Genomic DNA, 27,701 nt, shown 5'->3' with positions numbered 1-27,701 from the left:
TACTACTGGCTGTCAAATACAGCCATGAAATGCCCTTTTCAGTGAAAACCGACACTTTTTTAGTACCAACCAAAATGTGTCTGTAGCATCTGTCCAGAAATCCGGTGAAGTCGAATCTCAAGTTTAAGTTTTTTTAATACAAAAACCTAATTTATCATCCGGAATCCAAAACATTTGGTTGCCATTAATGATGGTTTAATAGATCCGTTCAAAGCTCCCCTGTTGTCTGCACCTTCTACTTGAAAGGTTGGAACACCTCTGGAACCAGCCTGCATCCGTCCTTAGCCTCAGTGTTATTTCTGAAAGTCTTATATCAGCGGGGGGACATCAGGGTCGTCCAGGAACCCTTCAGAGAAGCTGCTGTGACCTGTGGTGCTGGGTGGAGCCTTCCTGGATGTTTCTAGCGGACCCTCTTTGGTGCTTTGCCGTGGTACGATGTTGGCAAGGTCGACGGCTGTGAGCTGGGGGTCCACCTCCAGCCTCTGAGGAACACTGTGAAAACATCAGGGAATGAAGTCAGAGGCAAGAACACCTGGATTCCTCTTTTAAGACTTCATCAGGCATAATCTCAATAGGGACACTGTGCATATACCCAACAAAAAGAGGAGGGTTTTAAAGTTCTGGTCAGTTGAAGCCTCAGTATTGTTGCTATGGTAACTTTAAAGGTACGGTGTTTGATGATACCCACAGTACACACTGAATGTAAAATGTGTTTTGACAAGATAATCAAAACTCAATGTCTCAAAGGTCTCAAATGTTTGTTTACAAGAAAACTCCCCCAGGTACCTTGAGCTCTGACCTGGAGCTGGGATTAAACGTTCGATACCTATACTACACTACAGTATATACCTACACTCTATATATCTCAATGTGTCCTTTAAATGGACACCAGACAGCCAATCAGAAACTAGTAGTTTCAGGGGCCTTGGTATAAAAAAAACTTCTCAAAGCCACAACCTGCATGCGCCCATTTAATTCCCCGCAGGAAGACTACATCTGCTAATAGTTACTATGGTTACTATTCAGTCTAATTTAATCAACACCTGAGAATCCTTGGAGTGACACAGAGCTCCGGTGTGAAAGGGTTAACAGACACCAAATGACTTTAATGTCAAAGTACAATAAATCACGTGTAATTTGTCTTGGTAATGTTGGTGCAGAGGCATCAAAGTTTCAAGATTGAATGCGACTGTCCAAGGTCAATATGGGACCTGATTATATGTGATATATGGTACAAAGGCACAGCGCAGGATGTGCAGTTAAACCCCCAGACTATAAATATGACTGTGCATATACTGTATGCTTTCCAGTTTAGGTGTTATATTACATAAAGCTTCATATATTGAGCTGCTGTAGAGCTGTGAAATCACAAATTACCAGATGTCGTTCAAGGTATGTTTAATATCTCAGAAGGACATCGATTCTCTTCGGGTTCCCTTTAGAGGCCGTTTGTGACGTCGTGAATATCTGATAAAAGCTCACTGCAAAAAGATGCAGATCCTGATATGTGATTTTATTTCAATTATTTTATAAGATCAGAGAAAATGCCACTTTGAGCTGCGTATTGAATACATATACATGCTCATTAACATCAAATAAATGATCTCGTTTCCTCAGTTCCTGATTTAAATGATCATTTTTCCAGTTTTAGACTGTATTTTGTTTAGAGAAAGTTCTTGTACTGCCGCTTGTGTGTCAACAACATTTAACAGAAAGACATTTCTCAAACTAAGGTGTCAAAAAAGAAAGAAGGAAATGTTTTGGCGTTACTGAAACTCAGACATCGTATCAAAACATGTTGACGTAGCTCTGCTTCCACTTGTTTCATTGTTTTCGTTGTTTTGATGATATCCAATAGGGTTTAGGGGATTTCTTTAATTTTCTTTTTGCTGCTCAGATGGTTAAAACATGTAACTGATGACGCCTAGCCTTGTTATGTAATGACCTATGAGACTTATAAGATAAAAGATCGCATCTTGTTTGGAAACGTGTCTTTATTAATCACTTGTTTAAACAATGATAAGACATTTAAAGCTGCACACAGTCTGTTACCACTGAACCAAACTGATCTCACATCGCCTCTCTTATCATGTAATATATGTGACAGCGTGGGACTGGAGGTTTCACCTTTAATGTGTAGATACAGACGGGAAAGAAGAGCGAGAGAATCCTTGATCATTACACTGTATTATGATATGAAGTTAATTCATTGTGTCCACCAACTGTAGGAAACTGTCCCAGTAACATTGATCAGAATTAAAAAAACTTTACGGTCCATCATGAAGCAATGTTAATTTGTCTGTCAACAGTAAATTCAATTATATTCTCAACTCAAAACACACTGATGAATGAATGAGAGAACTGATCTAAAAGAGATCAGGGATAATTTATCCAAAATGCAGTAGATCCAAACAGAATTTGGACGCAGTAAAACTCGGCTTCCAGGCCGGGAGAACACACAGTGCCCTTCACGTGAAATAATATATTGGAAAAAAAGAGGTAAATATGGCTGTGAAGTTCGTATGAAAGTGTAAATATGTGCAGGTAATAGTATACAAAGTGATTGTATACGATATATGATGATACATGATGAAGAATTAGTGTCTAAAGGGATGAGAATAAAGCAGACATGGTGGAAAAGTTCTGTAAGTACGTTAAAGAGCTGAGCTCTAAAGAAATAAGCCAAACACAGTAATTAATCCTCTCACTATCTAAAACCTGAAAAGAAGTTAACAAAAGTTAGTCAATTGTCTGTGTAGGTAGTCGAGTAGGCAACTTCAAGGGAGGCTGACATTTAAATCAGCCCTCATTATAACGGCTGTGGTGTCAATATGCTTTAGGTTTCAGTCTACAGAGTGGGCTCCAAAGGCAAGATGATGTTAATAAAATGTGCTGATTTTCCAGGAAGAGCGTGGCAATCATAATTTAATCTCCTGCACAGCAGCTGGACGCAGGAGGAGGAGCCACTTCATTACTCTGTACTTTCTGCATCTTGTTTATTGAGAAGGGAATAAAGCTGCCAGAGGACATATACTGTACGGCAAGCACATCGTTACTTTCAGTCCCGTCTTCATTCACTGCAGTGAATTCACTCTGCAGCAGGAAAATTACCAGCTCGGCGGGAGAAAATGGGAAAGCAATTCAGACCATTTTCCTGCTGATAGAGAACGAAGCCAGTGTCTGTTTTTAGAATGGATATGTTTCATTTAACAGACACGGTGTCCAAACAGCATTTTAACTGCTTCTGCAGGTGAAACACTTTCCCCTTCAGCAACATTCAGAATTGAGAAGTTTGAATTGGAGATTTGGCCTTAAAAAATGACTGGATTCTAAAAATTGATGCAGAATAATTTTCCGTCCATCAACAAAATGTTGCAGCTGTGTTTGAATCATTGGCTTATAAATCCAACAAGAAGAAATGCCTCAGACCTTTGTCTCTATGTTCACTACAACCAGATTACATAGTCCTTTCCAGTAGTAGAGTAGCAGAGTTCCAAAGAAATCATTAGGTAACTACAGAGCCGTAACCTAAAGAATTACCATCTTGTTTTTTCAACATATGCCGAACATACTGAAGGCTCAATTTAAATATACTGAGCCTAAAATACTGGAATCAGCCAAAAAGTAGTAGGACCAAAAGTTTCCCCAGACAGGACTCTCCTGAACAATTGAACAACCTATAGGTTTATGTTACGGCCACCAGTGTTCATGTTTTGTCAGTTGTTGTTGTTGTCAGTTTGATTAGCTTCAGGCAGATACAGCCCTCAATGCTAGTAAATGCTAATGTAGGAGTGGGTCTCATGAGTGTCTGCAGAAAGTGTGACTTAGCTCCTGTAAGGTTATCACTCTCCGCTCAGTGACGGAGACCTGCAGTAATTGAGTTGTAATCGGCTGCAGTAACAACATCAGCATGTCCTGTTTAGTGTCTGAAGCCTCCGATCCACAGAGGATTAGGTCTGCAGTGGATGTGATTCGCATTTAGATAAGAACCAGACTAAACAATCACAGGTTGATGTCATGTTCTGCATGGCCTGATGGAGACGTGATGATACGCTCTCTCATAAACAACAATTTCAACCATTTCTCTTCTTATTTATCTGCACTTGTGTCTAAAAACTGTCAAGTCGTGATCAGACTCGTGATCTTAACTTTCTCTCATCAGATATTTTGTGATTTAAACAAAGTATTTGTCAGTTTAAGTTACCTTATTGTGACAAAATTCTTGTGTTCCTGCTTGTGTTTAGAAATCTCTTTATAGAAGTTTGGAGTTTATATAACTTTTTTTAGATTTTTCTTTTCTCAAAGTAAGGTATCAAAAAGAGTTGTTTCAAAACCAAAACTCCGCTTTCATGTCAGCAACAACATTAAAACATTACAACACCGAGCCCTCGATTCAGGTGTGATCAACGGCTTCTTTTCATTTTGCTGATCTTGGAACGTTACATGGTTGTTCATAAAGTTTCCTTTAACTGACATTAACATTAGAAGGGAGCTAAAATGAATCTACAGTATATTCATTAAAATGAGGAGGCGTTACAGAGGGGAGGGGAGGCAAAGATTTACGACGCGTTAGAGCCGGGTCTAAGTTTAGCTCTAACACTCATCTTGGTAACGGGCAGGTAAACCTAATCGTCAGCACTTCTCTATGCGAGATGGATGGAGTCATTAGTCCAGGGCTCCTCTACTAACGCCCTCCCTGGTTAGGAAGTCCAAAATGGCTCCCTGTAATGGGTCACCCAAGGCAAAGGCCTGCTGGTCATCATATCTCAGAGGTAATGAGGTCTGTGGAGCGTCAACAGAGGAGCAAAGTCTCTGCCATTCACACCTTATTATCAGACAGAGAGCGTGTTGTAATGAGAGAGCTGGAGACTGATAACTGCGGAGGGTGCAATATTGATAAAGTCATTTGTTGTAAAGTTTGCAGCCTGGTTGATGCAGGGGTCAAGAGGCAGGGAGGGGGGTCAGGAGTCAGGGGTTGGAGCATAGACTGTATATAAAGACGGCCGACGCGTCTCCACCACAGACTGTATATAAAGATGGCCGACGCGTCTCCACCACAGACTGTATATAAAGATGGAAGACGCGTCTCCACCACAGACTGTATATAAAGATGGCCGACGCGTCTCCACCACAGACTGTATATAAAGATGGTGACTCGTCTCCACCGCAGACTGTATATAAAGATGGTGACGCGTCTCCACCACAGACTGTATATAAAGATGGTGACTCGTCTCCACCACAGACTGTATATAAAGATGGCCGACGCGTCTCCACTACAGACTGTATATAAAGATGGCCGACGCGTCTCCACTACAGACTGTATATAAAGATGGCCGACTCGTCTCCACCACAGACTGTATATAAAGATGGAAGACGCGTCTCCACCACAGACTGTATATAAAGACGGCCGACGCGTCTCCACCACAGACTGTATATAAAGACGGACGACGCGTCTCCACCACAGACTGTATATAAAGATGGAAGACGCGTCTCCACCACAGACTGTATATAAAGATGGAAGACGCGTCTCCACCACAGACTGTATATAAAGATGGCGACTCGTCTCCACCACAGCCTGTATATAAAGATGGCGACTCGTCTCCACCGCAGACTGTATATAAAGATGGAAGACGCGTCTCCACCACAGACTGTATATAAAGATGGAAGACGCGTCTCCACCACAGACTGTATATAAAGATGGCCGACGCGTCTCCACCGCAGACTGTATATAAAGATGGCCGACGCGTCTCCACCGCAGACTGTATATAAAGATGGCCGACGCGTCTCCACCGCAGACTGTGTATAAAGATGGTGACACGTCTCGTTGCCAGAGTCTGTGCAGTGATGATCAGGGGGTGGAGCCGCGGTATCGAGGTCCCGCCCATACACCTGCCTGACCCAATCATGAGCACACCACAGTCAATCACAGCTGTCAATCATGGCGTTTCAACCCCTTTTTATTGCATCAAATAACTAATTAAAACCTTAACCTTAACTTATCTGGAAAAACAAAGAACTACTTTAGAACTACCTACAATGACTTTTGTTGGTTTTTTAATTTGGCCCATGTCTCATCCACTAACATGGAAGGGGCGGGGTTTATGGCTTACACTGCAGCCAGCCACCAGGGGGCGATCGAGACGTTTTGGCTTCACTCTCAGGGAGCTGTCATGTCGTCCATCTTTATATACAGTCTATGGGTTGGAGGATGAACACAACCGTTACTCTTTTGTAAACAGAGATAATCCAATCAATCCTGAGGGACACGACCTCTGGGCCAATTCATTATGGGTAGAGTTGACTCATGTATCATTAGGACTTACCTGCAGAGGTTGTAGGGCCGGCCCAAACCTTTCTGTGGCTCTGAAGACGCTGTGATAGACTGTCAAGTTATGTATTAAAGAAAATAAATAATAGAGCTTTACCTATTTATTGCAACTGATGAATTGATCATGAAAATAATCATTAGTTGCAGCCCTACTTTTCTTTAAACCTGGAGCTGCTCAGTTCTTCTGGATCACAGAGCCGCAGGAAATGTAAGCCCACTGACTTAAATATAATAACAGATTTTGCTTTGCAGTTGACCCTGACCTCTGACCTTTCAAAACCATTTGGGACATCATCATGAGCTGTGGGCTTTAGATAATGTTTGATATTCCATTTCATGACACAATTCACACATTGCCCTGCCATGTATCATCAAGCAAATCCATTTCAAACCCAATCATGGCCTTCAGATCCATTTCCATCCATGCCAGAGGCTGAATATAGAAGCTGTGGGCAAGCCTTTGGTCAAAGGTCGCCCCTAATCATGTTCAAATGATGCAATAACTCTGCAGCCGGCGGTGCTGCTCCACCTGTCACCTTGCCGTGGTGCAGGAGCAGCTTAGCATTTTTATCAAATATTTAATTTGAGGGTGCAGGATTGCACTGGGGCTCTATACTGCGTTTGATGGGGCCAGCTGAAGGACAAGAAGCGGCTCCTGGTCGTAAAATGGTAATGATGATAGTGCAGTGACGATCACACCTCCAGGCAAGGAGAGAAAACAGAGCTCAGTCAAACAGCACTGCGGACTCATGAGATCATTAAGAGGTGAAGCTGCTCCGCTCTGATTGTTTATTGTTGCTAAAATATGATAAAAATACTGAGCGTGAAAGTTCATTCTTGACCTTGAAAATAGCAGTTTGACAAATCACTAGCTCTGTCGACAACTGAGCCGACCCCACCCCCGGATGAAGACTGTGAGATGTGAGTGAAAGCTCCAGAGAGTGAGCTGAATGCAACTATTTCAGAACAACAATACTTTTAGGTGGGCTGTATTTGGATGGAGAACGGCAAACAAGAATGAAAATGAAAATCAAATAGCAATTTATGTTTTGGCTGAGTTTAATCCCTAAAAGTCTCACATTGTAACTGAAATGTGGCTGCAGAAAGGAAAAAAGGATTGATTTTGTTTTTCTGCATCAGTGATGCAGAACTATTCCATACTGGGATATGGGTCACATTCAAGAATAGATATGAATCCTCATCCAAAAGAATATCAAATAACAGCAGCTGGAGCCTGAACGCCTGAAGCTCGGACTAAACACCACAGTAAAAGACGGCAGAGTATTTTACTGTGTGTGAGTATCTTCCTCCCGGTGCGATGCTGCAGCTCTGGTCAAGGTTATCAGTGGCCAGTACATGGTCATTAGCAGGGAGAGCACTGTCATCAACACGGCTGATAAAATGAATCATGCAGAGCGTTTAAAATACAACAGGCATCTGTAATTAGGACAACAGGGACCAGATAAGCCAGAGGCATATGAATATGTGCGTATTGAACTCAAGGCCAAACAAAGACTAACACCACGGCCAACTGAGACCGACACTTGACTCTGATAAATTCACACAAACACACGAACCATCCAGCTGCCCGCTGGCCACAGCTCTGCTGCTAGTCGCTCTTTATCCCTCATTAATATTGCAAATGTATTAGTTCTTACTATTTTATCTTCTGTTACCACCAGAAACAGATAAATATAACAGTATTCATAATACTTGGAAAAATTCAAACAGTACCTCAGTTTTAGGGTTTTTACTGAGAGTTTTAAGGTCTCTTTTTCAACCGTAGTATAGTTCAGTTGTTCCAAATCAAGACAGAAATGATCCATTGTGGCCTCTTACTTCAGGTTGGAGTTGTGCTCACACTGATTAAAAAAGAACCACAAGGAGTTAACATGAAGTAATACAGACTAATGGGCTAACGAAGCTCATTTATTGCACAGTTTTGTCATGGTGGATCCATTCGGGGGAGTCAAGCAGTCAGGGTACAATAGCCTTTGATATATTTTACATTAAAAACAAAAGATGTGAGTTGTTTTCATGTGTTTGATATGCTACCAGCCTTGAAAAGCAAATCACTCACGTCTCATAGAAAATGAATCAGGGTGAACTGAACACCGTTAAGTGGGTCTTCATCTTGAGCAAACATCTCTGTCGCTGCACCAAACAAAGCTAAAGTTAGCTCACTTCAACGTTCAGTTGATTTGAATAACATTACTGCAGCTGGGTTAAACAGCAACATGTCACGGAAGGCATCCTAACACAAGGGTCTTAACCTTACCTTAGTTTGCATCACGAGTCGTGTAGCTTCAAACAGCCTGCATCAAGTGTGTCTGTGGCTCGCCCAGGTGTAATACAGAGCGAGGCGACCAAACATTTACACGCAGCGGGTTTCACAACTGACAGCACCCAAAATAAACCAAACTGACCAAAATGAGCAAACACACCCGAGTTTGTTTTAACCACATCAAACAGGGTAATTTATTATCCGACCAACTGTGAAATACGGTCATCAATTCAGTGACCTTTGACCACCAAATTCTAACCAGTTCATCCTTCAATCCAAGTGGACGTTTGTGCCAAATATAAAGAAACTGCTGAGATATCACACTCACGAGGACGGGATGAATGGAAAACAGAAATACTTGTTAGGTTAGTTTGGAATGAGATTTAGATGCTGGGCTTGAGTGTTTATGGAGCTAACATGTTCATTTTCCTCCCTGTCCACACATTATTATATTATTATAAGGATGTCTGAATCATCAGGTTGGCAGCTGCAGTGGGTGTAGAGAATATCTTACCTTTCATTATCCTGAGGCGAGCTGCTGCGTCTGGTTTGACGCGCTCTGGGCAGACGTGGGACGGTCTTTGTCACTTTGATTTCACCTTCAGCCTAATATGACACATCAGAGGAAAAATGTGTTTACTCCCAGTCTCTGCAAACAGCTTCCATACTTTCATTGCTGAACAGTTTACTGGCGCTCTGGTGCAGGATGTATCAGAAGCCATATGGAGGATTAATAGCAGCAGCTCTGACTCTGCAGTTTCAGAACCTGTGTCTCTTTATAGACGCTATAAAGAGTTCCTTCATTACACCTCAGAGTACAAAATGCCTGATCCTCATTGACAGGAGCAAAACAATCACAGAACGCAGCCAACAGCCTACAGTCACCAGCAAAGTCGTAATTTAACAGAATTAATGAGATCTCTTAAGTTCTTCTTTAAAGAGAATTATTAGGGTTTGGTTCATATTTCATCCTGCGATTTTATTTTTTCCTCTGATGGACGCAAATTCAGACAAGACACTAAAGTGTCCAATGCAAAACCTTTTAATGGATAAATACAGGATGTATTAGAATATAATAAGGCATACAATAAGGCAAGCCTATGACCTAGTTTTGCAAACTTTGACTGTTTTACGTGTGTTAAGAAGGGAAGAACTGACACGCAGATCGAAGGGCCTGGAGATAAGCTCCCGCTGTACTCGTGCCGTTGGACGGGAAATAAGGGATAGATGCAACAAGTGTTCCCCACAGACGCTGCAGTGGATGGTCTGTGTTTCAACCTCTAATTGGTTTAGAGGTTAAAACACAGACCATCGACCCATCAACAGGCTATAAAACAGCTGTTTATGACAGTTAACTCTGAGTTTAAGGATTATACACCATATCTAGATTCATGTTGCTTGTGTGGCTGAAAGTTCAGTCTGTATTTGCAATAAAAGCACAAAGTAACCCTGAAGAACTAATTAAAAGAGAAATCCTCAGAAAAGAAAAACGTACGTTGGCACTGCTCTTGTTACACCCACTAGTCTTTTTAAGTTCTTCTGTTGCAGCTCCCCGTACCTGGCTCAGGTATACACGTGTTCCAGCCTGATGTGTCACTGTACGTACCCTGGGCATGGTGAGGACCAGGTGTCCGGTGGTTTGGGACCTCTGAGCTGTCGAGCTGTCGGGCTTCACTTCAGCAGGCAGAGCCATCTGAAATATCTGCAGAGTAAATTATTCATAACTTTAATTAGCAAGATTAATGCGCTGATCTGGCACCGCCGCTGTCCCAGTGTGTCAAATGACTTTAATCATTAGTGGGCCTTTTTATAGGTACACTTTCCAGAAAAGACTTGGGAGAGTGACCAGAATAGCTCCGACTGAGAACAGTGGCAATCAATCACTGGAGCGAAATCCTATGAAAACCAAAATGATCCCTGTGGGAGGAAAAAGGGCATAAAATTAGACTTTTTCATTTTTTAATTTACTTTCATTTCATTCTGAGGGGGGATTTAGGGGGAAACCATGCTAACAGCGGGCAGAGAAGAAGGAAAACTCCAAAACTCCAGCCGTCCTCTAACTCCTCTGCAGGCCAGCAGCTGTCAGGTGTGGTGATTTGATATACACACCTCGCAGTCAATTCCCCTGCTCCTCTAAATGAACTCATATTTAGAAGGAATTTTAAAGGCCTGAGTTGATGTATCACTGCGTAAATCACACCACCCGTCCAATCAGGCTGACCCCTGGCATAAAACAACCATCCATAAATACGCTAACAGCTTGAAGCGGAGCCATGACATTCAGGACTCTGGCAGCGAGGACTGAAGAACTGCAAACCTGCAGGGCTCTGTTTTTGTAATTTGCTTGCTGGAGGGTGGAAACAGGAACAGAAACAAAAGAAACTACACCTCTTGGATTTATGTGTGGCCAAACAGCTGTTTAATTGGGCTGAAAGGTCGCTGTGGTCTGTTTGTGGGAGATTAAAATGCTTCATGCCGCGGAGGGAAACATGGCGGACTGGACTCCGGGGGCCAGACGTATGAAACCTTGCATAAGTCCCACACATAAACTGGTATTTATAAAGGAAGAATGTGTCACGTCACGCAGACTTCAGACCAGCGTACACACAGAGTCTCTCTCTAGAGCCAGCAGCAGGAGATTAAATGTAAAGGCGAGAGGCGTCACCTCACAGTAAAACATTGTTTGTTTAGGTTGTTTGCTAAGTTCATTGTATTATTATTTTTGCAATCTACACATTTCTTTTTTCAATGGAGCCATTGTTTCCCCATTAATCATCTCCTAATTTGATCCTCCAGTGTGAAGCAGTTTGTCTGTTTCAATATGAGCTCTATGAATGAATCATTGATCACCCTTCTGATGTCTAATAATGATGATTGAGATCATCACAGCTAATGATGGCTTACAGGTACATGTGATGAATTCATAGTATGGGCGCTATAAATAGCCTCAGCTGTGTGTAATGACAGAACGGAGAGCCTCGATGATGCAACACAATCAGTATCGGTATCAGTGTGCAAACAAGTCATTCAGGGAGCATCCACGTCCATTTATAGCTAACTGTGGAAGTGGAAAGGAGGCTCCTGCACGTGTGTTCAGTTCCACAATGATTGAGATTCATAAAACAGAACCATGTGAACACACAGCTTTATACATGCGACACGTCTTTGTGCGCACACGCTGTTTAAGTGTGTGTGTCAGAGTCTGATGCATCTGGCCCCAGGAGGTAAACTCTGTGGCTACGATGACGTGCTGACCTGAGCCTCCCTTCACAATAAACCACAGTCAGACTTCAGCAGATCTCATGCAGAGCGGGAAATGAACACCTGACACAAGATGAATGCCGCTCAACTTCTGCTGACACTGAAGCTTCCACTTTTGGCAGGTAACTCCGGTGATTACAGGACGTATTTTTATTTATTCTAACACTGGAAATGACTCCACAGCAGGTGTAATAAACTCTCTCCATAACTATTTCCGTTTGTCAAAGTGAGAAACTGGTTTGATGATCCAGCAGCTTCTGACAGCCTTTCATTTGCTCCGATCTCTGCCCCCGACTCAGCAACAAGCACCATCTTCATGAATTGACACAAGTCATATATTAGGAGGCAGTGTGTGAAAACATGGAGATTTTGGAGTGAGAAAGAAGGCAGATAAAGAGGTGTCAGCCAAAAGTACTGCTTTTGTTTCACCACCTATTCAAACATTGTAGAGGTGTGTTAAGACTGTTATGGAAAGCTGATGTTAGAGCCAGCACGACTTGAGTAAAAACATTCATGCTTATCCCGAAGCACCTTGGCTTGGCTTTATAAAAGTGTAGAGACAAGAAACATGAAGATCTAGAGTTTCACACGCTGTCACGCATGTTGCTTATGTTACTAGCAAGCGACTTCTGTCAGTACGCTGGCTGTTCATGGCGAATAAACAGAGACTGCAAACAGACTCAGACAGAAATTTGCTTAAAAAGCACGAACACATTTGCTTTGTGTTCAATCCAAACGCACCTTTAGACATCGCAAATGCTACACTCATCACCGTAACATTTGGGATGAGAACGTTTCAACATTACTTTTATCTGTGCAGAAGTATGCCAGTTTTGCTGTTTGCTCATTCCTTCAGTTGAGACTGTCTTCACCGGAGAAACAACAGCATCATTTGTTTGTTGTTTGCAATCTCTTATAGTAGTGTGAATAATGATTGTCTGACCCCCCAAAAAAGAGCTGGTTTGAAAGAAAGTTGGCCGTATAAAGCGACAACCATAAAGACAATCTCTCTCTGACTTTCATCAAGCTTTGGAAAGCACTGACACACACAGAGTTTAATAGTTCTCAAACGAGCAGGAAGGGTGACGGGATGACGCCTTGTTGCATGCACAAAGTCAAAGCTGCTGGTAAACACTTCTGTAATGGTAACAGTGGGATGTGAGCCTGCAGTCTGGAGGAGGAAGTCTTTGACTCGTCAGCTGCATCAACACCTCACAGTGAGAGACCAGAGCTGTACTGGACGAGCTACACTGCATGTTGAGTGTTTCTGCAGGCTTCAGAAACCTGCAGTTAACAGAGATATCATGCAAACTAGTATATGTATATTCATATTTATGCTGGTGTAGGCGAGGGCACTGGTTTGAATCCCCAAACTGGTTGGACTAAGAAATGTTTCCTTGCCAATTCGCAGTGCCCTTGAGCAAAGACCTTCACGGGCTGACAGCAGCAGTCTGTGGTTAAACTGGCCACCTTCCAGTACGGATGTATGGGGAATGAAACTGAGCCTGGAGCCCTGAGGACACCTCTCTGGAATACATACACATATATACTTTTCCTGAAAGATAAGTTAAGCAGATCTGAAAGTCATGAGTCGATTCTCCACACGCTGCTATGTTTTTTTAGTTTTTAAGAATTTGAGATATATTCTTAGATACTATGGAGGCCTACATCAGAAATGAATCAGCAAAAAGTGATTCTTAATCTCTATGATGGAAAAAGTTGCTGAGCAATGGTCTGACCTATAAAGAGAAAGAGGTTAAAGACTTGTGTCTAAATCACTGCTGCTGCCCTTTAGGATGTTCTAAGTCCTGAATGAATGCATTTGTTGGAAAGTTCAGAGTGTGCAGCCAAAACAGTGCTCAGGGAAAACGTACAATTAAGTGTCGCCTAATCCGGGAGGTTAACAACTAATCTATTAAAGTCTCCACAGCGTACCTTTCCTTTGACGCTGACTCTGGTGTACGTTGGCTGAACATCGACTTCTATCAAGGAGGTGTCCATGTGTCTGTGAGGGGAGTCAGTGGAGGTCCAGGTCAGTTTGTATAAAGAGACACAGGTACATTAGCGTCTGCAGTCTACATGGATCAGTTGTCAATCATGAAGAAGCAGAAGTGGCAGAAGTCCTGTGAACCAGGACTTTAAATGGTTGAAACAACCAACATGGTGGTCGTGATGTTTCCAGCTTGAGGTGCCAGAGAGTTCTTACAATCCTTTAGATTTGTTCTATTTAATGTGGCTTTAAATTCTAGTTTTATTCAAATAAACTTGTCAGGCGTTCCAGGGTTCATATGGTAGAAGTGTATGAAATATAGTCTATTTTATGATAAACCAACAAGCCAGGTTGCTTAATCCAATTATATTTTCCTAAATGAAGCTGTTGAGAGTTTGGGCTCATTGTTGGTACCTGTACACTGCCAGGTCCAAGACGATCGAGTTGTTTTCTTCATCTTCGGTCAGAGAGAAATCCAGCCTGTAAACGAACAGAGAGCCATAAAAAACTAAACCTTCAACTGACTTCTTACACTTCAAGACAGTTAAACTGCTTTCAGCTCTTCCTTTTCAACTGTCTGTTCAACTTTTTTAGTTCTTAAACTTCAACTACTTTAACTGATATTTCAACTGTTGTTACTGCTTAAATAACAAATGACACCTCAACTGTTTACAGTGCACACACTTCAGCTACCGAGCACTTCACCTTCAACTGACATGTCAACTGCTTTCAGTTACACACTGGCAACTCAACTGCCTACGGGCTCTGAACTTGAAAACTACATTTGAAATGCTCTCAGTGGTTACACTTCAACTGATTTCAGCTGTTTTCAGCTCTTAAACTTCAAATGACACCTCAACTCCTTTCAGAGCATAAACTTTAACTCACAGACAGAGAAAAGAAAGAAAAGCCTAAACTTACACTACTCTGTTATAGAAACTTGGTAAACGATTTAAATTTTTACACAATCTTTTCTTGCACTTCTGCTAAAAATATACATTAAAAAACACAATACAACCTAAATATCCAGATATGTCACGTGACCTACAGCCTCAGTTCTCGGACAGCTCTACCAACTTCTTGGCCATTCATCCAGTTAATGCGTTTCCTTATAAGAAATATTGTGTTTGAGTAGCATCAATCTACAACACACGACTGCAATCACGGCTATCACGAAAGGACGGTAAAAACATTACTGACATAATGTTTTGACTGTTATCGCCCAGGCTGCGGTGAAGCATACTGTCCTGCCTCCCTGCTGATGTAAAGGGATATATCAAATAAAGGACCCATTCCTGACCTCAGCTCAGAATACAAATGAAATCAGCCGTGTTTTAAGGCCTCGACCCCCGCGGCCTCGCTCTGGATATAAACCTCTGGCTAATGGAGGGAGACCGGGGTGGCCCACAGCTATCAGGTTGCCCCCCAGCACGCTGCTGTAGCTCTCTGATGGCAGGGAAGCCAATCCAGTACCGGAGATCAAAAACCGAAGGCCGCTAATAAAGCAATCACACAGCACCTGGCAGCTTTTTACCCGCCTCGCTGTCTGAGCAGTTTGACGAGGCGCAGAAGGAGGTAATGGAGGGTCTCAAAGAAAAAGCATTACAGTTATGAAGAACTGTGAAGGGAAACTGTATGAGAGTAGAGTTATTTTTTTCCAAAACAAAATTGAAGCAGTTGATTGGATGTGTTTTGTTGCTCTGGCCGAACAGAACTAGAACCAATTACGTTGCTTTCTGCTGCGTTCGCTGCTGTAGCTGAGTGGATTGGTCGATTTCCCTCACAGTCAATCATAGCTGCTAATACGGTTCCACTGCAACATGATATACTGGGGTGAAAAAGTTCACCTGTTTTTTTTTTACAACTTGGGTCATGTTTTTGTTGTTTTCCTTTTTGTTTGTATCAGTTATGATAACACAGTCCTTATCCTTTATAATAGAAACCAATAGAGAAAGTAACACCAGCAGTTTAACCCCATTATCCAAAACATTTATTGGGGAATTAACATGAAAGTGAACCAGAAAGTCCATTATAACCATCTCCTGCACTATAAAAAGGTGTAAGCACACAACTACAGGAAATCTAGCGGGTCAAAAAAGTACTGGATGGTTGCAGCACACTGTCAACCGCCGAAATGCTTGCTCCTGTGTTAAATAACAGAGAAACTTACTGAAGGACTTTCAGTGTTTTTTGACGGTTTGTGTGATCTGTTGTCCCCACAGCTGCAGATCTGAGCAGTTGTTGTCACAAGAGAAACAGCAATGATGGCCAATTCTACAAAACTAAGAGCCAGGTTGTCGAAAAAGAAACTTTCCCTTAACTACTTTAAAAAACCTACGTTATCAAAGCTTTCATTTTTTTGATAGAACGTGTGTCTACGTGTACTTGGGCTCGTTGACATTCATGACCCGTCCATCAGCGGTGATCAGCGTCCTCGGGGCCTTCGGCTTCTTCTCTTTCTCCCTGCAGGGAAACAGCAAAGCATGAGTAGAGTACAGACTGTAGTGTGTGTGTGTGTGTGTGTGTGTGAGAAGGGTGGACTGACAGACGACAGTAGCAGAGTTATGAGGCCTTTGGGGTGAAGGAGAGAGCCGCCTCTCCCCCAGGACCATCCATAAAGACAGGCACAACAGATGATGTGCAATAGAGGGTTTTACTGTAGAACACATCACACACACACACACACATATTATATATTTTAAATGGGTCAAAGTATGCAGAAAATAAGGAAAATAGAAATGAAATTTGGACCAAATCTGTTTCATGAAATGCTCCATATGATGTGAAATAACGTCACCTCTGTGCCCTTTCATTTCTAATGGCTCACATCACACACACAGTGTGACATCCGTATAAAGCATCCGGCTCATGTGTCCAATCTTTGACCAACATTCATTCTGGTGTTTTCTGAAAATACCTCTGTGTCTAACCTCCCTGTTACATATAAGCCTCCTTCACTTTGCATCGAGGGACAATCGGCCTCCACAGTAAGAGTTATTACTGCACAGCTCATTCTGGGTTACTTCTCACATTAATGCAAGACAATAATTCAAAGGAAATATTCAGATTTAGGAATTGTTGGCATTTTTTCTTTCATAATTTTTCTGGCTCCAGCGCAGAAAGAGGATGTCCCCATTCTTCAGAACAGCTGTCAATGAGGACGCCATCAGACCTGTTTGAAAGTCTGAGATGTGGGTGTTTTCCTACAGACCACCACCGCTGAGACAAACTGCTGTATTCTCTTCACCATCCGCTGTACAACCACTCACTCCATTAGCCACATGAAGAGGCAAAGGCAGGGAAACACACACACTCCATCTATTAAGCCCACCGAGCAGCAGATGAATGAGTCGGCAGTCGAGGCGGGTGAGCGTTCGGCGCTCTGGAGGGTCGGCCATCACGACCTCTGCAGCCGGACATCAGCCACAGAGAGGAGGAGGCGCGACAGCGTGTTCCTTCAATGCGCTGATGTTACGGTCACGCTTTTATTAGAGCGGTGGGCTGCAGAGAGACCTGTAATGAGCTGAAGTGGTGCTGTGGAGCCGAGCGGTTAGACAAGGCACCGTCACCTCCTGGGTTAATACTTCCATTACCACTGTGGTCGTCCATGTTGGGCAAAAACTGTGGCATGTACTGATCTGTGGATTTTTCTCTACGTGGCACCCAGGCCACGTCACCTTTTGTGTTTTTTTTGCTGGAAACATACCAAATGTTTGAAAGATGATTCGGCTTTATTACAGTTAACTGGGTTTAATGGAGCAGCAGTCCAAATCCTGGACACCGCTCATCAATGGGAGTCCACTTCTACCAAAGAATTACAATCTGTGAAATACATGTGAAGGCTGTCAGCAGAAGTTCAAGCTAAGAGGAGCATCTCCATCACTCCCCGTTCAAACAGCAGCTTTTCTCCTGCCTCCGTCTCATCCTAAGCCACACACCGCGGACTTGTCGAGGTCACAGTGTGGCTCTCCGCACTCTAAAATCCTGTTCTGTAACTTTTCTTTCAAGGGGGTGTGACAGGGCGTCTATCAAACAGCTGAGTCGAGAAGACATCAGTGGTGACAGCTCCTCTGCTGGTTTGTGTGGAGTCCAGAGCTGAGGATGATCTGTTCAGACAGCTTTCGGTTAGCCGTGCACAACTCGGTCTTAATCTGCTCTGGGTCTATTTACCGAACTACGGTCACTGTAAAGAGGACTTTCAGGGTGCAGAACGTACCTTCTACAAAGCCTCTGTTTGGCGGTGTATTATGGTGACATACTGCCAAAGTCAAGCAGCCCTGCAGCTCCCTCATTCACTTGAATGGAGCCAGTCTGTCAACGCAGTCGGGGTGCCAACAGGGTCATCTGGCAGAAAGGTTGACCCAGGTTCAACTTTTGATGAAACGCAACTCAAGGTCATCCGGCAAGAATCCCATTCATGCCAGCACACGTTCCTGGTAGATCACTTTGTAACGGGAAGGCCGTATTTCTACCGTTTACCTCGCGATCGTCGTGCCGAAAGATAAAATAGTCGCCATCATAATGACTTTCCAGAGCTGCAAAATCTTGTATGTGAGTACTACAAACCGCCGCACAGAGTTTTGGTGTCTGATAAGCCTTTAAATGCATTAGTCTGTTACTCAAACTGGACTTCTTAGACTGTATTTCAGTTGAGTGGTTGTGGTGGGTAGGTTTGAAACGTTTTCGCACTTGTGATAAATGATAAAAATGCAACTGTGGAAAGGAAAATAATGATTAGTCTAACTAAATTATCTCTGATTCACGGAAATAGTTTAGAATTAGCATTAATTCTGTGTCATCAGTCATTTTTTAAAAGCCAGTGTCGCTTTAAAAACATTCATTTAAACATTCAACAACCTACCACATGTTATCTCATGTAGAAAACCCTTTATGCAAATCTCCACCCGTCCATCTCATCCAAGCACGTCAATTAACTACATCCATTTATCAGCCTGTCAGGGCTCCTCCACCTTAAAGCTCCTGTGTTTTCAGGTACAGTTGTCCAGACTGCAGGTTGGACCTGCTGCTCGCCTGGTGTTATCCTTCCTCTCAGAGGTACAGAGCAGCCATTGAACACAGAGGTGTCTCCTGGCTGACCTTATCGCAGAATCCACCTCAGGAGGCAGGAAATTCATCTTTCCTGACAATCCAGTGACTGCACGACTGCATGCATCAAGTCAGCCGGGCGCAGGGAGACGATAAAAACAGCAACGCCATATCACCCCGATTTTATGCTTGGACAGCATGCAGGCCTGGGATGTTTTTGGAATATGGATTAGGAAGCAGACCGTCACCAGTTGGCTTCTTATCCATCACACCGGGTTTCTTCAAATAGGGCTTATCCAGGGGTATAACCTGCCTTCTTATCAACAGAAAGGGGTTTTATTAAGCTCCTTAGTGAGCTTTCTCTGCCATTTCATTTCAAGTAAAGACTCTGGATGAATAAAATATCAAAAAACAACTACTAAAGCACTCCCATGTGTTTGTGAGGTCATGGGAAAAGTGACATGATAAATGAAGCGTTACAGATGACACATCCCTTTGAGGAGTGCAGGAAAAGACATCTAGAAGCAGAAGACAGAGGGCTGATTAAAGTAATCTGACAGACACAATAATGGAAATAACTTCTGACCTTCCTGTGGGCAGGAGATTAAGCAGCGGTGAAAACACACCAGGATACTTGTACAGTATTTGTCATAACGCAGCTCAGTTATTCAGGACTCTGTTATGGAAACTAAACGCAGTGAGTCAGCGCTGCGTCCACGGGTCAGCGAGGGTCAGCGAGGTGAGGGGAGGTGATGGAAACACAAAAGCTTTTCCTCGGATAGAAAACAAGTCCAACAAATCTGTCACTCCTCGCCTTACACACACCATGTATGAAGTACAGAGAAACAAAGAAAGAAAGAACTCATTCTGTCTACAGTGTGATCAGAAAAAGCTGATTCTGAGCTTATTAAGATTCTTCATTTGTTGCCTCGTGTGACTCAAAACATATGAACTCCTGCAGGTTCCAGCGTCCCACTGAATCCACTTTTTAGAGTTAATAAATTGTACGTACTGTCAATATATTATACTATCCACTGATCCTGGTTCCAGTTTGTAGTTTTTATTCCAGAGAAAATAATATATATAATATATATATAATATTACTCCTGGCAACGTCACAAATCTGAATGATGAGTGAAAGTAAGTAAAGCTGCAGATAAAGTCATGTATTTCATGTATTTCTTCGCTCTCCTGCAGCAGACTGACCTCCAGTAGGAGTGGCCAGTCTGTCCAGTATCAATGGTTTAATAATCGGACCCAGCAGGAGCGTTTATCCCCCAGTGAACTGAACTGGAGACCAGAGCCCACTTCCACTGTCAGAGTGCCCTTGGACAAAGTTGAAGCCGGGACCGGCCCTGAAGTCTCAGAGGAGCTGGATGAGTGCAGGAGGCTTCATGTATTTATTACATGTCAGCTTTATTTGTATGGTCTTTAATCACAGTAACAGTCCTGGCTTCACGACGCCCACATCATGGAACAATAGAGGACGGCTATGAAGAAGGTTATGATAGACACAGCGGCCTACCAGGCCCCCACTTTCCATTAGCCGCTTTAATCCATATTCATTATGTGAAGCGTGTAATTATCACCTTTTCGTTACAAATGTACAGCAAACACCAGATATCATTAAACTTGAGGTGGAGATTGGACCTGCAGCCTTATCAGCAGTTTGTAAAGCATTTTCTTCCATATTCTCTTCATATTTTTATCAATGGAAGCAGATATGATCTGTCCTCAGACACAGGAGACACAAGCAGAGTCCTCGGACAACAGGAAATACTACATACTACAGGACATATCATGGAATTCTTGGAACATAGAAGAAACAAGGAGCCCCTTAAAGTCCCATTTCCAGTGAATCACAAAGGTTTGCTTTGTGTTCATGCGTCAGGTGTGACTGACTAATAACTAATAATCAGTAACTGTCTCCTCATCAGTCCATTAGCTGCTCTCACTGAGTTGCCAACTGATATCTGACAGAGAGTGTGTTAGAGAGAGAAAGGCAGCACAGTGAGAAGAGGATGTGCAACACACACACCCAATTAACACCCCGGCAAGAGGGTCACCTTAAGGGTGAGCACTAATTAGCCGCATGGCGGGAAAATTAATTAGACTTTAAGAAATACTTTGCCGACTCACTACCAATCAGCCTGAAACATGCTGCGGTTTGATTGGTTAAGCAATAATTACATTTTTGTTTTGCCATTAGGGGGCAGAAAAACATCACAACAAGCTGACGGACACGTCGCCCTGAGATATTATCACTTCCTGAAGGTGTTATGGGTGTTTAGTTCCACCTCCAGCAGCTACTGAGCAACACCATCCTCCATGTGGAGTCTGAGTCTCCTGATGGATGAAGTCCAGTCTTCTCTCTCTGTTAGCTCTGTTTCTGCTCTCCTCCACCTCCTGAGGGAAACATCTGGCTCTTTAGCTGCTAAATGCTCCGCTATGTTCACCACCTGGTCTCTGAGTCTGTCTGCTGTCGTGTTCAGGCGTTGTCCTTCTGCTGCCATGTCTACCAGCTACACCCATCCTTTAGCTACAAATACAGGCTGATGCTCTCATTCCACCCTAATCACACCATGAAATATTTGGTTCTATGGTGAAATAGAAAGAAATTGGAAGCAAGCTAAAAAACACTGACATATCATCATCTTATAAAGCTGTTATGGTGAACTATTGCCATGTACGCATCCAGCTGACACAGAGCAGCATTAGCATTCATTTGGAGCGGCGTTTCTGGCAACCCGACGAAGGTCTGAGGGTCGGGTCATGCTCGAACAAAACTTAGATATTACACTTAGCTTTCCCACTGATGGTCAAGTTCAAATTCAAGTTTGATGAACACAAACCACAACGTCTTCTCTTGTGTTACAGTAATCAGATGCTCGTTAATAGCCCAGTTGGTTAATTTTTGTGTCCAATAATCAGTTTGTAGTTATATACAAGCCGATATTTAACCTCCTTTTCAGAGGCCAAACGAAACAGTCGCAAATAGCGTGACCTCAGCAAAACAAACATGTCGTCTCCTATTATTTGGGCAGTCCTCTCTTAGATAGCATATAAAATAACTGTAAAGGAATTTCAAAGGCAGAAACATGAAGCAAAGCATTCAATTCACAGAGTTAACCTCTTCTGTCCTGTCAGCGAGTGCAGAATGTACAGTTTCATATCTCTGTGAATGGGTCACATCAGTGATGATGCTCTCTGACTTCTTCTGCCAACCTTGTTCAAGGAGAATTGACAGCAAACCATTAAAAACATGAACACGTCAGCAACACTTTAGCCCTGAAACACTTCTGTTGCTCCAGTTATGTCTCATGAGTGTCATTTAGGAGTGTGTTGAGGGTGTGTGGCAGTCGGACACAGTTCAGCGTCATGTCCAGGCCTCGACAACTACAGCTCCAACGACACAACGCGTCCAAAGCCAAAGCTGATATCGATATATGAGAGTTCAAAAGATCTTATCAGCCGACACATACACTGATACAGGTGGTAGCATGTCAATCTAAGACTTAAAAACAACTCGTACGCTTAGCATCATTTCTGTGGCCGTTTTTCAGTTTCATTTTTCATGAGTGCAGCCAGGAAGATGATTGGCTCAGCTGTTTTTCCAACTGAGGAAACACCGCCAATGAGCACAACACCAGACCACTGATCAAATCGAGGTCTGGAACCAGGCCATTCACACAGTTCTGATGGAGCAGATCAGCTGAGATTTTTAAGTTTTAAAAGGCTTCATAAATAACAATTGAGGATATTTTTTTAATGTAACCTAACTTTGATTGTTGTGTATTCATTTCTGGAAAGAAATAGTTTGATTTCAGGGGCTTTAAGTCCCTCTGGTCTTAAACAGCGGTCACTGACAGCATCCTCGGCTCATCAGTTACATCACAGTCCAGTTCAGACAGTCAGCACACCTAAACACACCGTCAGTAGATCGTTCAGGATTACTGGCGTCCTCCAGCTCACCAACTGATTCATTAGAAACAAACGTATAAACAAAACGTCAGGACAGAATCGTCTGTGACCCCCTGAACCTGCTCACGTCTCCTCCAGTTACAGAACACTTTGTTCTCTGCTGCAGGAACAACCCTAAAAAGCTCTCATTAACCCGACAGTTGAACCTGGACGGTAGCCTCGTCTGTCCTGCTAATTATTACGTCAAAACGTGATATTCATGTCTGATGCTTGCAGTTTCCTTCCATCCTGTACTGAAAACAAATCACTTCAACCTCAGCCATGTGGTCAATAAAGTCACTGATGATAGGTTGAGAAGGCAGCACACGTCTCACCAAATTACCTGTAGCTTCAGCACATTTCAGCGCCAATATTCATGAAACTGAGGTACGGATATACCCGTATATAACCATGAACCTTTGCTCTGGGTCTGTTTCTCCTGGTTTTGGGCCTCTTGTTTCCAATGAAGGGAAATCTTAATGCTGAAGTCAACAATGATATTTTACACTGTTCTTATCACTTTGCGTCTCTTTCCAGTTTCAACATGACACAAAGCAGCTCCATCCAGAAAACAGGTTTTCCCAGTTTGCTGTGGAAGAACTTGGCTGGTCTGCGCCTCAACTCACTCCAACACCATCGGGATGAACTGGAACGCCGACTGTGAGCCAGACATGATGAAACCTGGAGCTGCACATTAATGACCACGATGTCGGAATCACATCTTTAATAGTTTGTGTATTTAGTTGGATCCCAATTAGCTGTTACCAGGGCAACAGCTACTCTTGCTGAGGTCCATAGAAAAAAACCCTACGACAACAATTTAATGTGATAATGTAAATAAGTATGTGAAGTATATATTACAGTAAGCACATACGCAGTACATGTAGGCTACTTTCATATGCAACAGGTAAAAATTAGGTACCGTACTAGTTTGTTTTATGTAATCAACAATACTGTGACATAGTGATAAGCCTTGAATGTGTCAATGCTGCATTAGGAACTCTTCAATTGTTATAAAGTTAATCCTCTTCAGGGTCATAAATTGTTCCACTGAATAGCCGCCATGCACAGTTTAGTTCTCGGTTGTGGAAGAGTTATCTGATTCATTGTCACTTGCAGATAATGATCAGCTTATAACTGATGGGTTCCTGGAGGGTGCGCTGCTCTGTTCAGCAGGATGATGGTTGATGTTATAGCGACATCCAGTGGCCAAAACAGGAAAGTGTAGTCAAAGACTACTTAAATCTTCCTTATTGTGAATAGTGTTTTTTATTATGCAGAGTTTTGGTTTTAAACAGTCAAGTTAAATTGCATGTTCTGTCCAACTTGTCAATGATGATCTCAAGGCATTTTGTAGCTGAGACACGGAGCATTTCTGTATAATGAAGTAGATGTTTTTTTTAATATTAAAGACAGTCTGTCCACAGCTAATGAATAAGCTCTTTTCTCAGCATGCGCAGTATTTGATGGTATTTTACGTGTCTGTTGTTTGATTGCTTAGGTTGAAGGAGAGGTATGATAGCTTAAATCACCCATGTGGATGAACCGTGGGTGTGAGGGGCTTTAATAAGATCAATACATTTCAGAGACAAAAAAACCCCACGATCCTCTTCTTTAATGCATGAAAGTCGAGAACACTTACTTCTCCTTTGCCTTCCTCTTCTCCTCCAGGTGGCGGTGAGCCTCCAGACGAGATTCAGGGGTGAATGAACACGGCGTGTGCCAGAACGCTTTCTCCCGCTGCTCATCATCCAAGTCAGGGCTCCTCATTTTCAGCTCCACGTTCTCCATGTTCTCCTCCACCTCCTGGTTCTCCTTATTCTCCTCCAACCCTGGACTGCAGAGACAATTCAGGTTCAGGTTAACAGGTCAGTGGAGTTTAATTGAATTCACTTCAGCAGAGAACGATCCTTTACGGGGCAGTTAAAGACAAGAAGCAGTGGAACTGTGTTGTTGATGTCAGTGTACCAGCAGCCATCGAAGCCTGGTTTTCTCTCCTTGTTTCCTTTCTCCTCTCCTGCTTCCTTCCTCTGCGCCTCCTCTTTGTCCTTGGCTCTCCTCTTCAGGTATTCCTTTTCCTGCTCCCAGACTTGCCTCTTTGCCTCCTCCAGGCCCTGAGAGGCTCGAATCCTCTCCGACCGGCTGATCTCCGTCCCGTCCAGCCACTGAGGACAGAGACAAACAGCCGGGACCAAAACTCTGAATCTGGATCTAAATTATACAGATTTTCTTACTAGCCTCTTAAACCAAAATCTGATCTTGCTGATTTATTCTTTAAACACTTTTATCTATATTTAAAGGATAATTCTGCTTTTACTACAACTTTGTCTGATTTTATTTTCTTGTCAGTTAACTTTGTTATTTCATGTCCAAAATTAATCAAATGTGATGCAGGTTGTAATAAACCAAATGATCCTTTAAAAAGACGATTTGTTTGTCTTTCCTTAGCTTGTTGCTAAATGTGTTTGGTATCAATGTTAAAGGGTGATTTTCCCTCCTTTAGAGAGTGTGATGGTGTTGGGAGCGCATGTTAAACATTGTGTGTTGCTGAAATAACACACAGTCTGTCTGTTAAACTGAGTAAATAACAGTGGTCTTGGAGCCTCGCCCCCTTCAGGTCACAGATTGACCAGGTGTGCCCTGCACCAAGGCAGGGAGGCAGGTAAAGTTACCTTGAGTTGAGGCAGAGAGGCCACCACATACTGCCTGTAGCCCTCAAACTCAGTGCAGGGGTTCCCCACCAGAAACAGCTCTGTGAGGTGAACGTTGTGTTTCAGAGCCTCCACGCTGCTCAGACGGCCCACAAAATTCACCGTTAGATCCAACTTCTGGAGGCTCTCGCAGCCTGAAGACAGGAAGCAAACACACTAACACCATGTTTATGTGTTTACAGGCAAAACTGGAATTATTACACAGCTTGTGTAAAAACTGGTTCCAGAATAAATTAAAACTGTTTTAAAGATTAATTCAGATACATTTGAATAAACCAGCAATGTTCATAATCGAGCATTAATCATCACCAAATACACAAAAACACAACTGTCTTGTGTTCTGCATACTGACCTTCAAGGTTTTCAATGACTTCAATGTTGTTCAAGGCCAGATTCAAATACTCCAGCTTCTTCAGGCGACTGAGATTCTCTAGTTAAGATATTAAACAAATTACATAGCACAGGCATGTCGGTGGAAACTGTCCGTGAAGTTCCCTGTAAACAGTGATTTGGGGATTTGCTAGTCCAAAGACGTCTGTATTAAAACTGGGTGACTTTGGCTTTTTAGATGTCTCGGTTACACATAACTGGTGGGTCAACATCGTTTCAATGACACGTATTAACATTACATTAACATAAGTCATTTAAATGCTGCTAATACAACAGATATATGTAACCTAGACATCTAAAAACGTTCACTTTTCAACCAAAGTTGGCACAGTTTTAACCAAGATGTGTGGATATCATCAGTGTTTACTGAGTAACATCCACAAGAAGCCACTGACTGATGTCTCACCGATCCTGGGGATGAGGTTGTTTTGCAGGTAGAGGATCCTCAGGTCCCTGCACCACCTGTCCAGGTGTTCGATCCTCTCGATGTCCTGCTGATGCAGAGAAACTTCCTCCAGGGAGAAGATCTCACACTCGTTGTGCTCGGCCCGTCGGCGGACCATGTCCTCTGTGACTGGACGAACAAAGCACACCAAGGGTCACGCAAAGGTCACACAAGGTCACACAAGGGTCACACAAGGGTCAAACGTGTGCTGGAGGTAGACTGTGACAGATGGACCTCTTTAACGTAATGATGTGATCTCTGCTGTCACTTAATTCTTGAAGCCCCTTGTTTAAGAACCAGGAGGGACAGAGGTGTCACTGTTTCTACAGTATATTCATTACTACTATTATATTACTATCATTAACATAAAAACCAATGCTTCTGGTTTCCTTTGCTATTTTTGGTTTAAATCCGTAACATTTAATTAGTGTTAACAATTAATGAAGGATGATTAAAGGTGAGTGCTCCTGCTGGATCCCTGCTGTTAACAGCCAGACTGTGGTGACACGGTTTGCTTCATCTCCCCTTTGAGAAGCACTTCACAGCACACGTGAAATACACATCTAGAACAAACTCCCAGGAAACGTTTAAACGTTTGTCACGGTCTTTTATACAACTAATGTGGGGCTGTGTGTGTGTGTCACTTCACTGTTTTATTTGAGTGTGTTGGTCCTGTAAGTTCTACATGTCTGTCTTCTCTAAATCACGTTCAGTTGCCTTGTTGCTGACCAGTACATCTGTTGTGCCTTTTATCTATAAATAATAAAGATAGTGAACTTTCAAATCAAGTTACTGGTAGTGGAGAAAGTGACAGTAGCAGCAATATTTGCGGTAACTTAGTACCGTTACCATGCTAGGTGAAGTGTTAAGGTAGCAGTGGGTCGCTCCTGGGCTAGTAGTAGCAGTGAAAGCTAGCCGTCTCAATAAAATAAGAGCACTACTGATAATACCTTACGTTAACTAACAAATACGATTCACGGCATTATAACTAGCGTTCCTTACCTAGCCATCGTTACCGTTAATCGTGATCAGAAAGCTAACGCTAGCAAAAACCTCCCCACATAATTAGCTAGTTACAAAGCCGTAACTAAGCTAGCGTTAGCGTTAACTGTAACATTCACGTTAGCCCCATTCAAACTGAGTCGACCGGCTGCGGCTGCTAACAAACTACGCTGCTGGAAATATACCGTAACGTCTAACTCACGGAACAAATGCAGAGAAATGTTCTAGTTTGGGGGGGTTATTTGGGGTTATAGGTTACACGTTTTTAACTTACTGTAAACCAT

General features: G+C 42.8%; 1 protein-coding gene across 1 annotated transcript; it reads right to left on the bottom strand.

Annotated features, from left to right (window-relative positions):
- Positions 1 to 208: 208 nt before the first annotated feature.
- dnaaf11 (dynein axonemal assembly factor 11) lies at positions 209 to 27,701 on the bottom strand. Its single transcript, XM_070919375.1, has 13 exons — positions 27,692 to 27,701; positions 26,377 to 26,544; positions 25,933 to 26,010; positions 25,542 to 25,714; positions 24,808 to 25,034; positions 24,512 to 24,706; positions 16,249 to 16,326; positions 14,278 to 14,343; positions 13,809 to 13,878; positions 10,219 to 10,314; positions 9,127 to 9,218; positions 1,916 to 1,924; positions 209 to 492 (listed from the first exon to the last, which is right to left on the bottom strand). The coding sequence occupies exons 1-13, from the start codon at positions 27,699 to 27,701 to the stop codon at positions 309 to 311; spliced, it is 1,446 nt and encodes a 481-aa protein (XP_070775476.1). The 3' UTR covers positions 209 to 308.

This window comes from Enoplosus armatus, chromosome 14 (genome assembly GCF_043641665.1).
Source record: "Enoplosus armatus isolate fEnoArm2 chromosome 14, fEnoArm2.hap1, whole genome shotgun sequence".
NCBI lineage: Eukaryota > Metazoa > Chordata > Actinopteri > Centrarchiformes > Enoplosidae > Enoplosus > Enoplosus armatus.
The sequence above is the reverse complement of the archived record's forward strand: the minus strand, read 5'-3'. Positions and strand labels throughout refer to the sequence as shown.

Excerpts from the sequence above, each read along its gene's own strand:
- dnaaf11 (XM_070919375.1), bottom strand. Across the intron at positions 24,707-24,807 it reads ATCAACAACACAGTTCCACT|TCCAGGGTTGGAGGAGAATA; the intron begins GCTTCTTGTCTT and ends TTGTCTCTGCAG. Across the intron at positions 9,219-10,218 it reads TGGTCCTCACCATGCCCAGG|GCTGAAGGTGAAATCAAAGT; the intron begins GTACGTACAGTG and ends GTGTCATATTAG.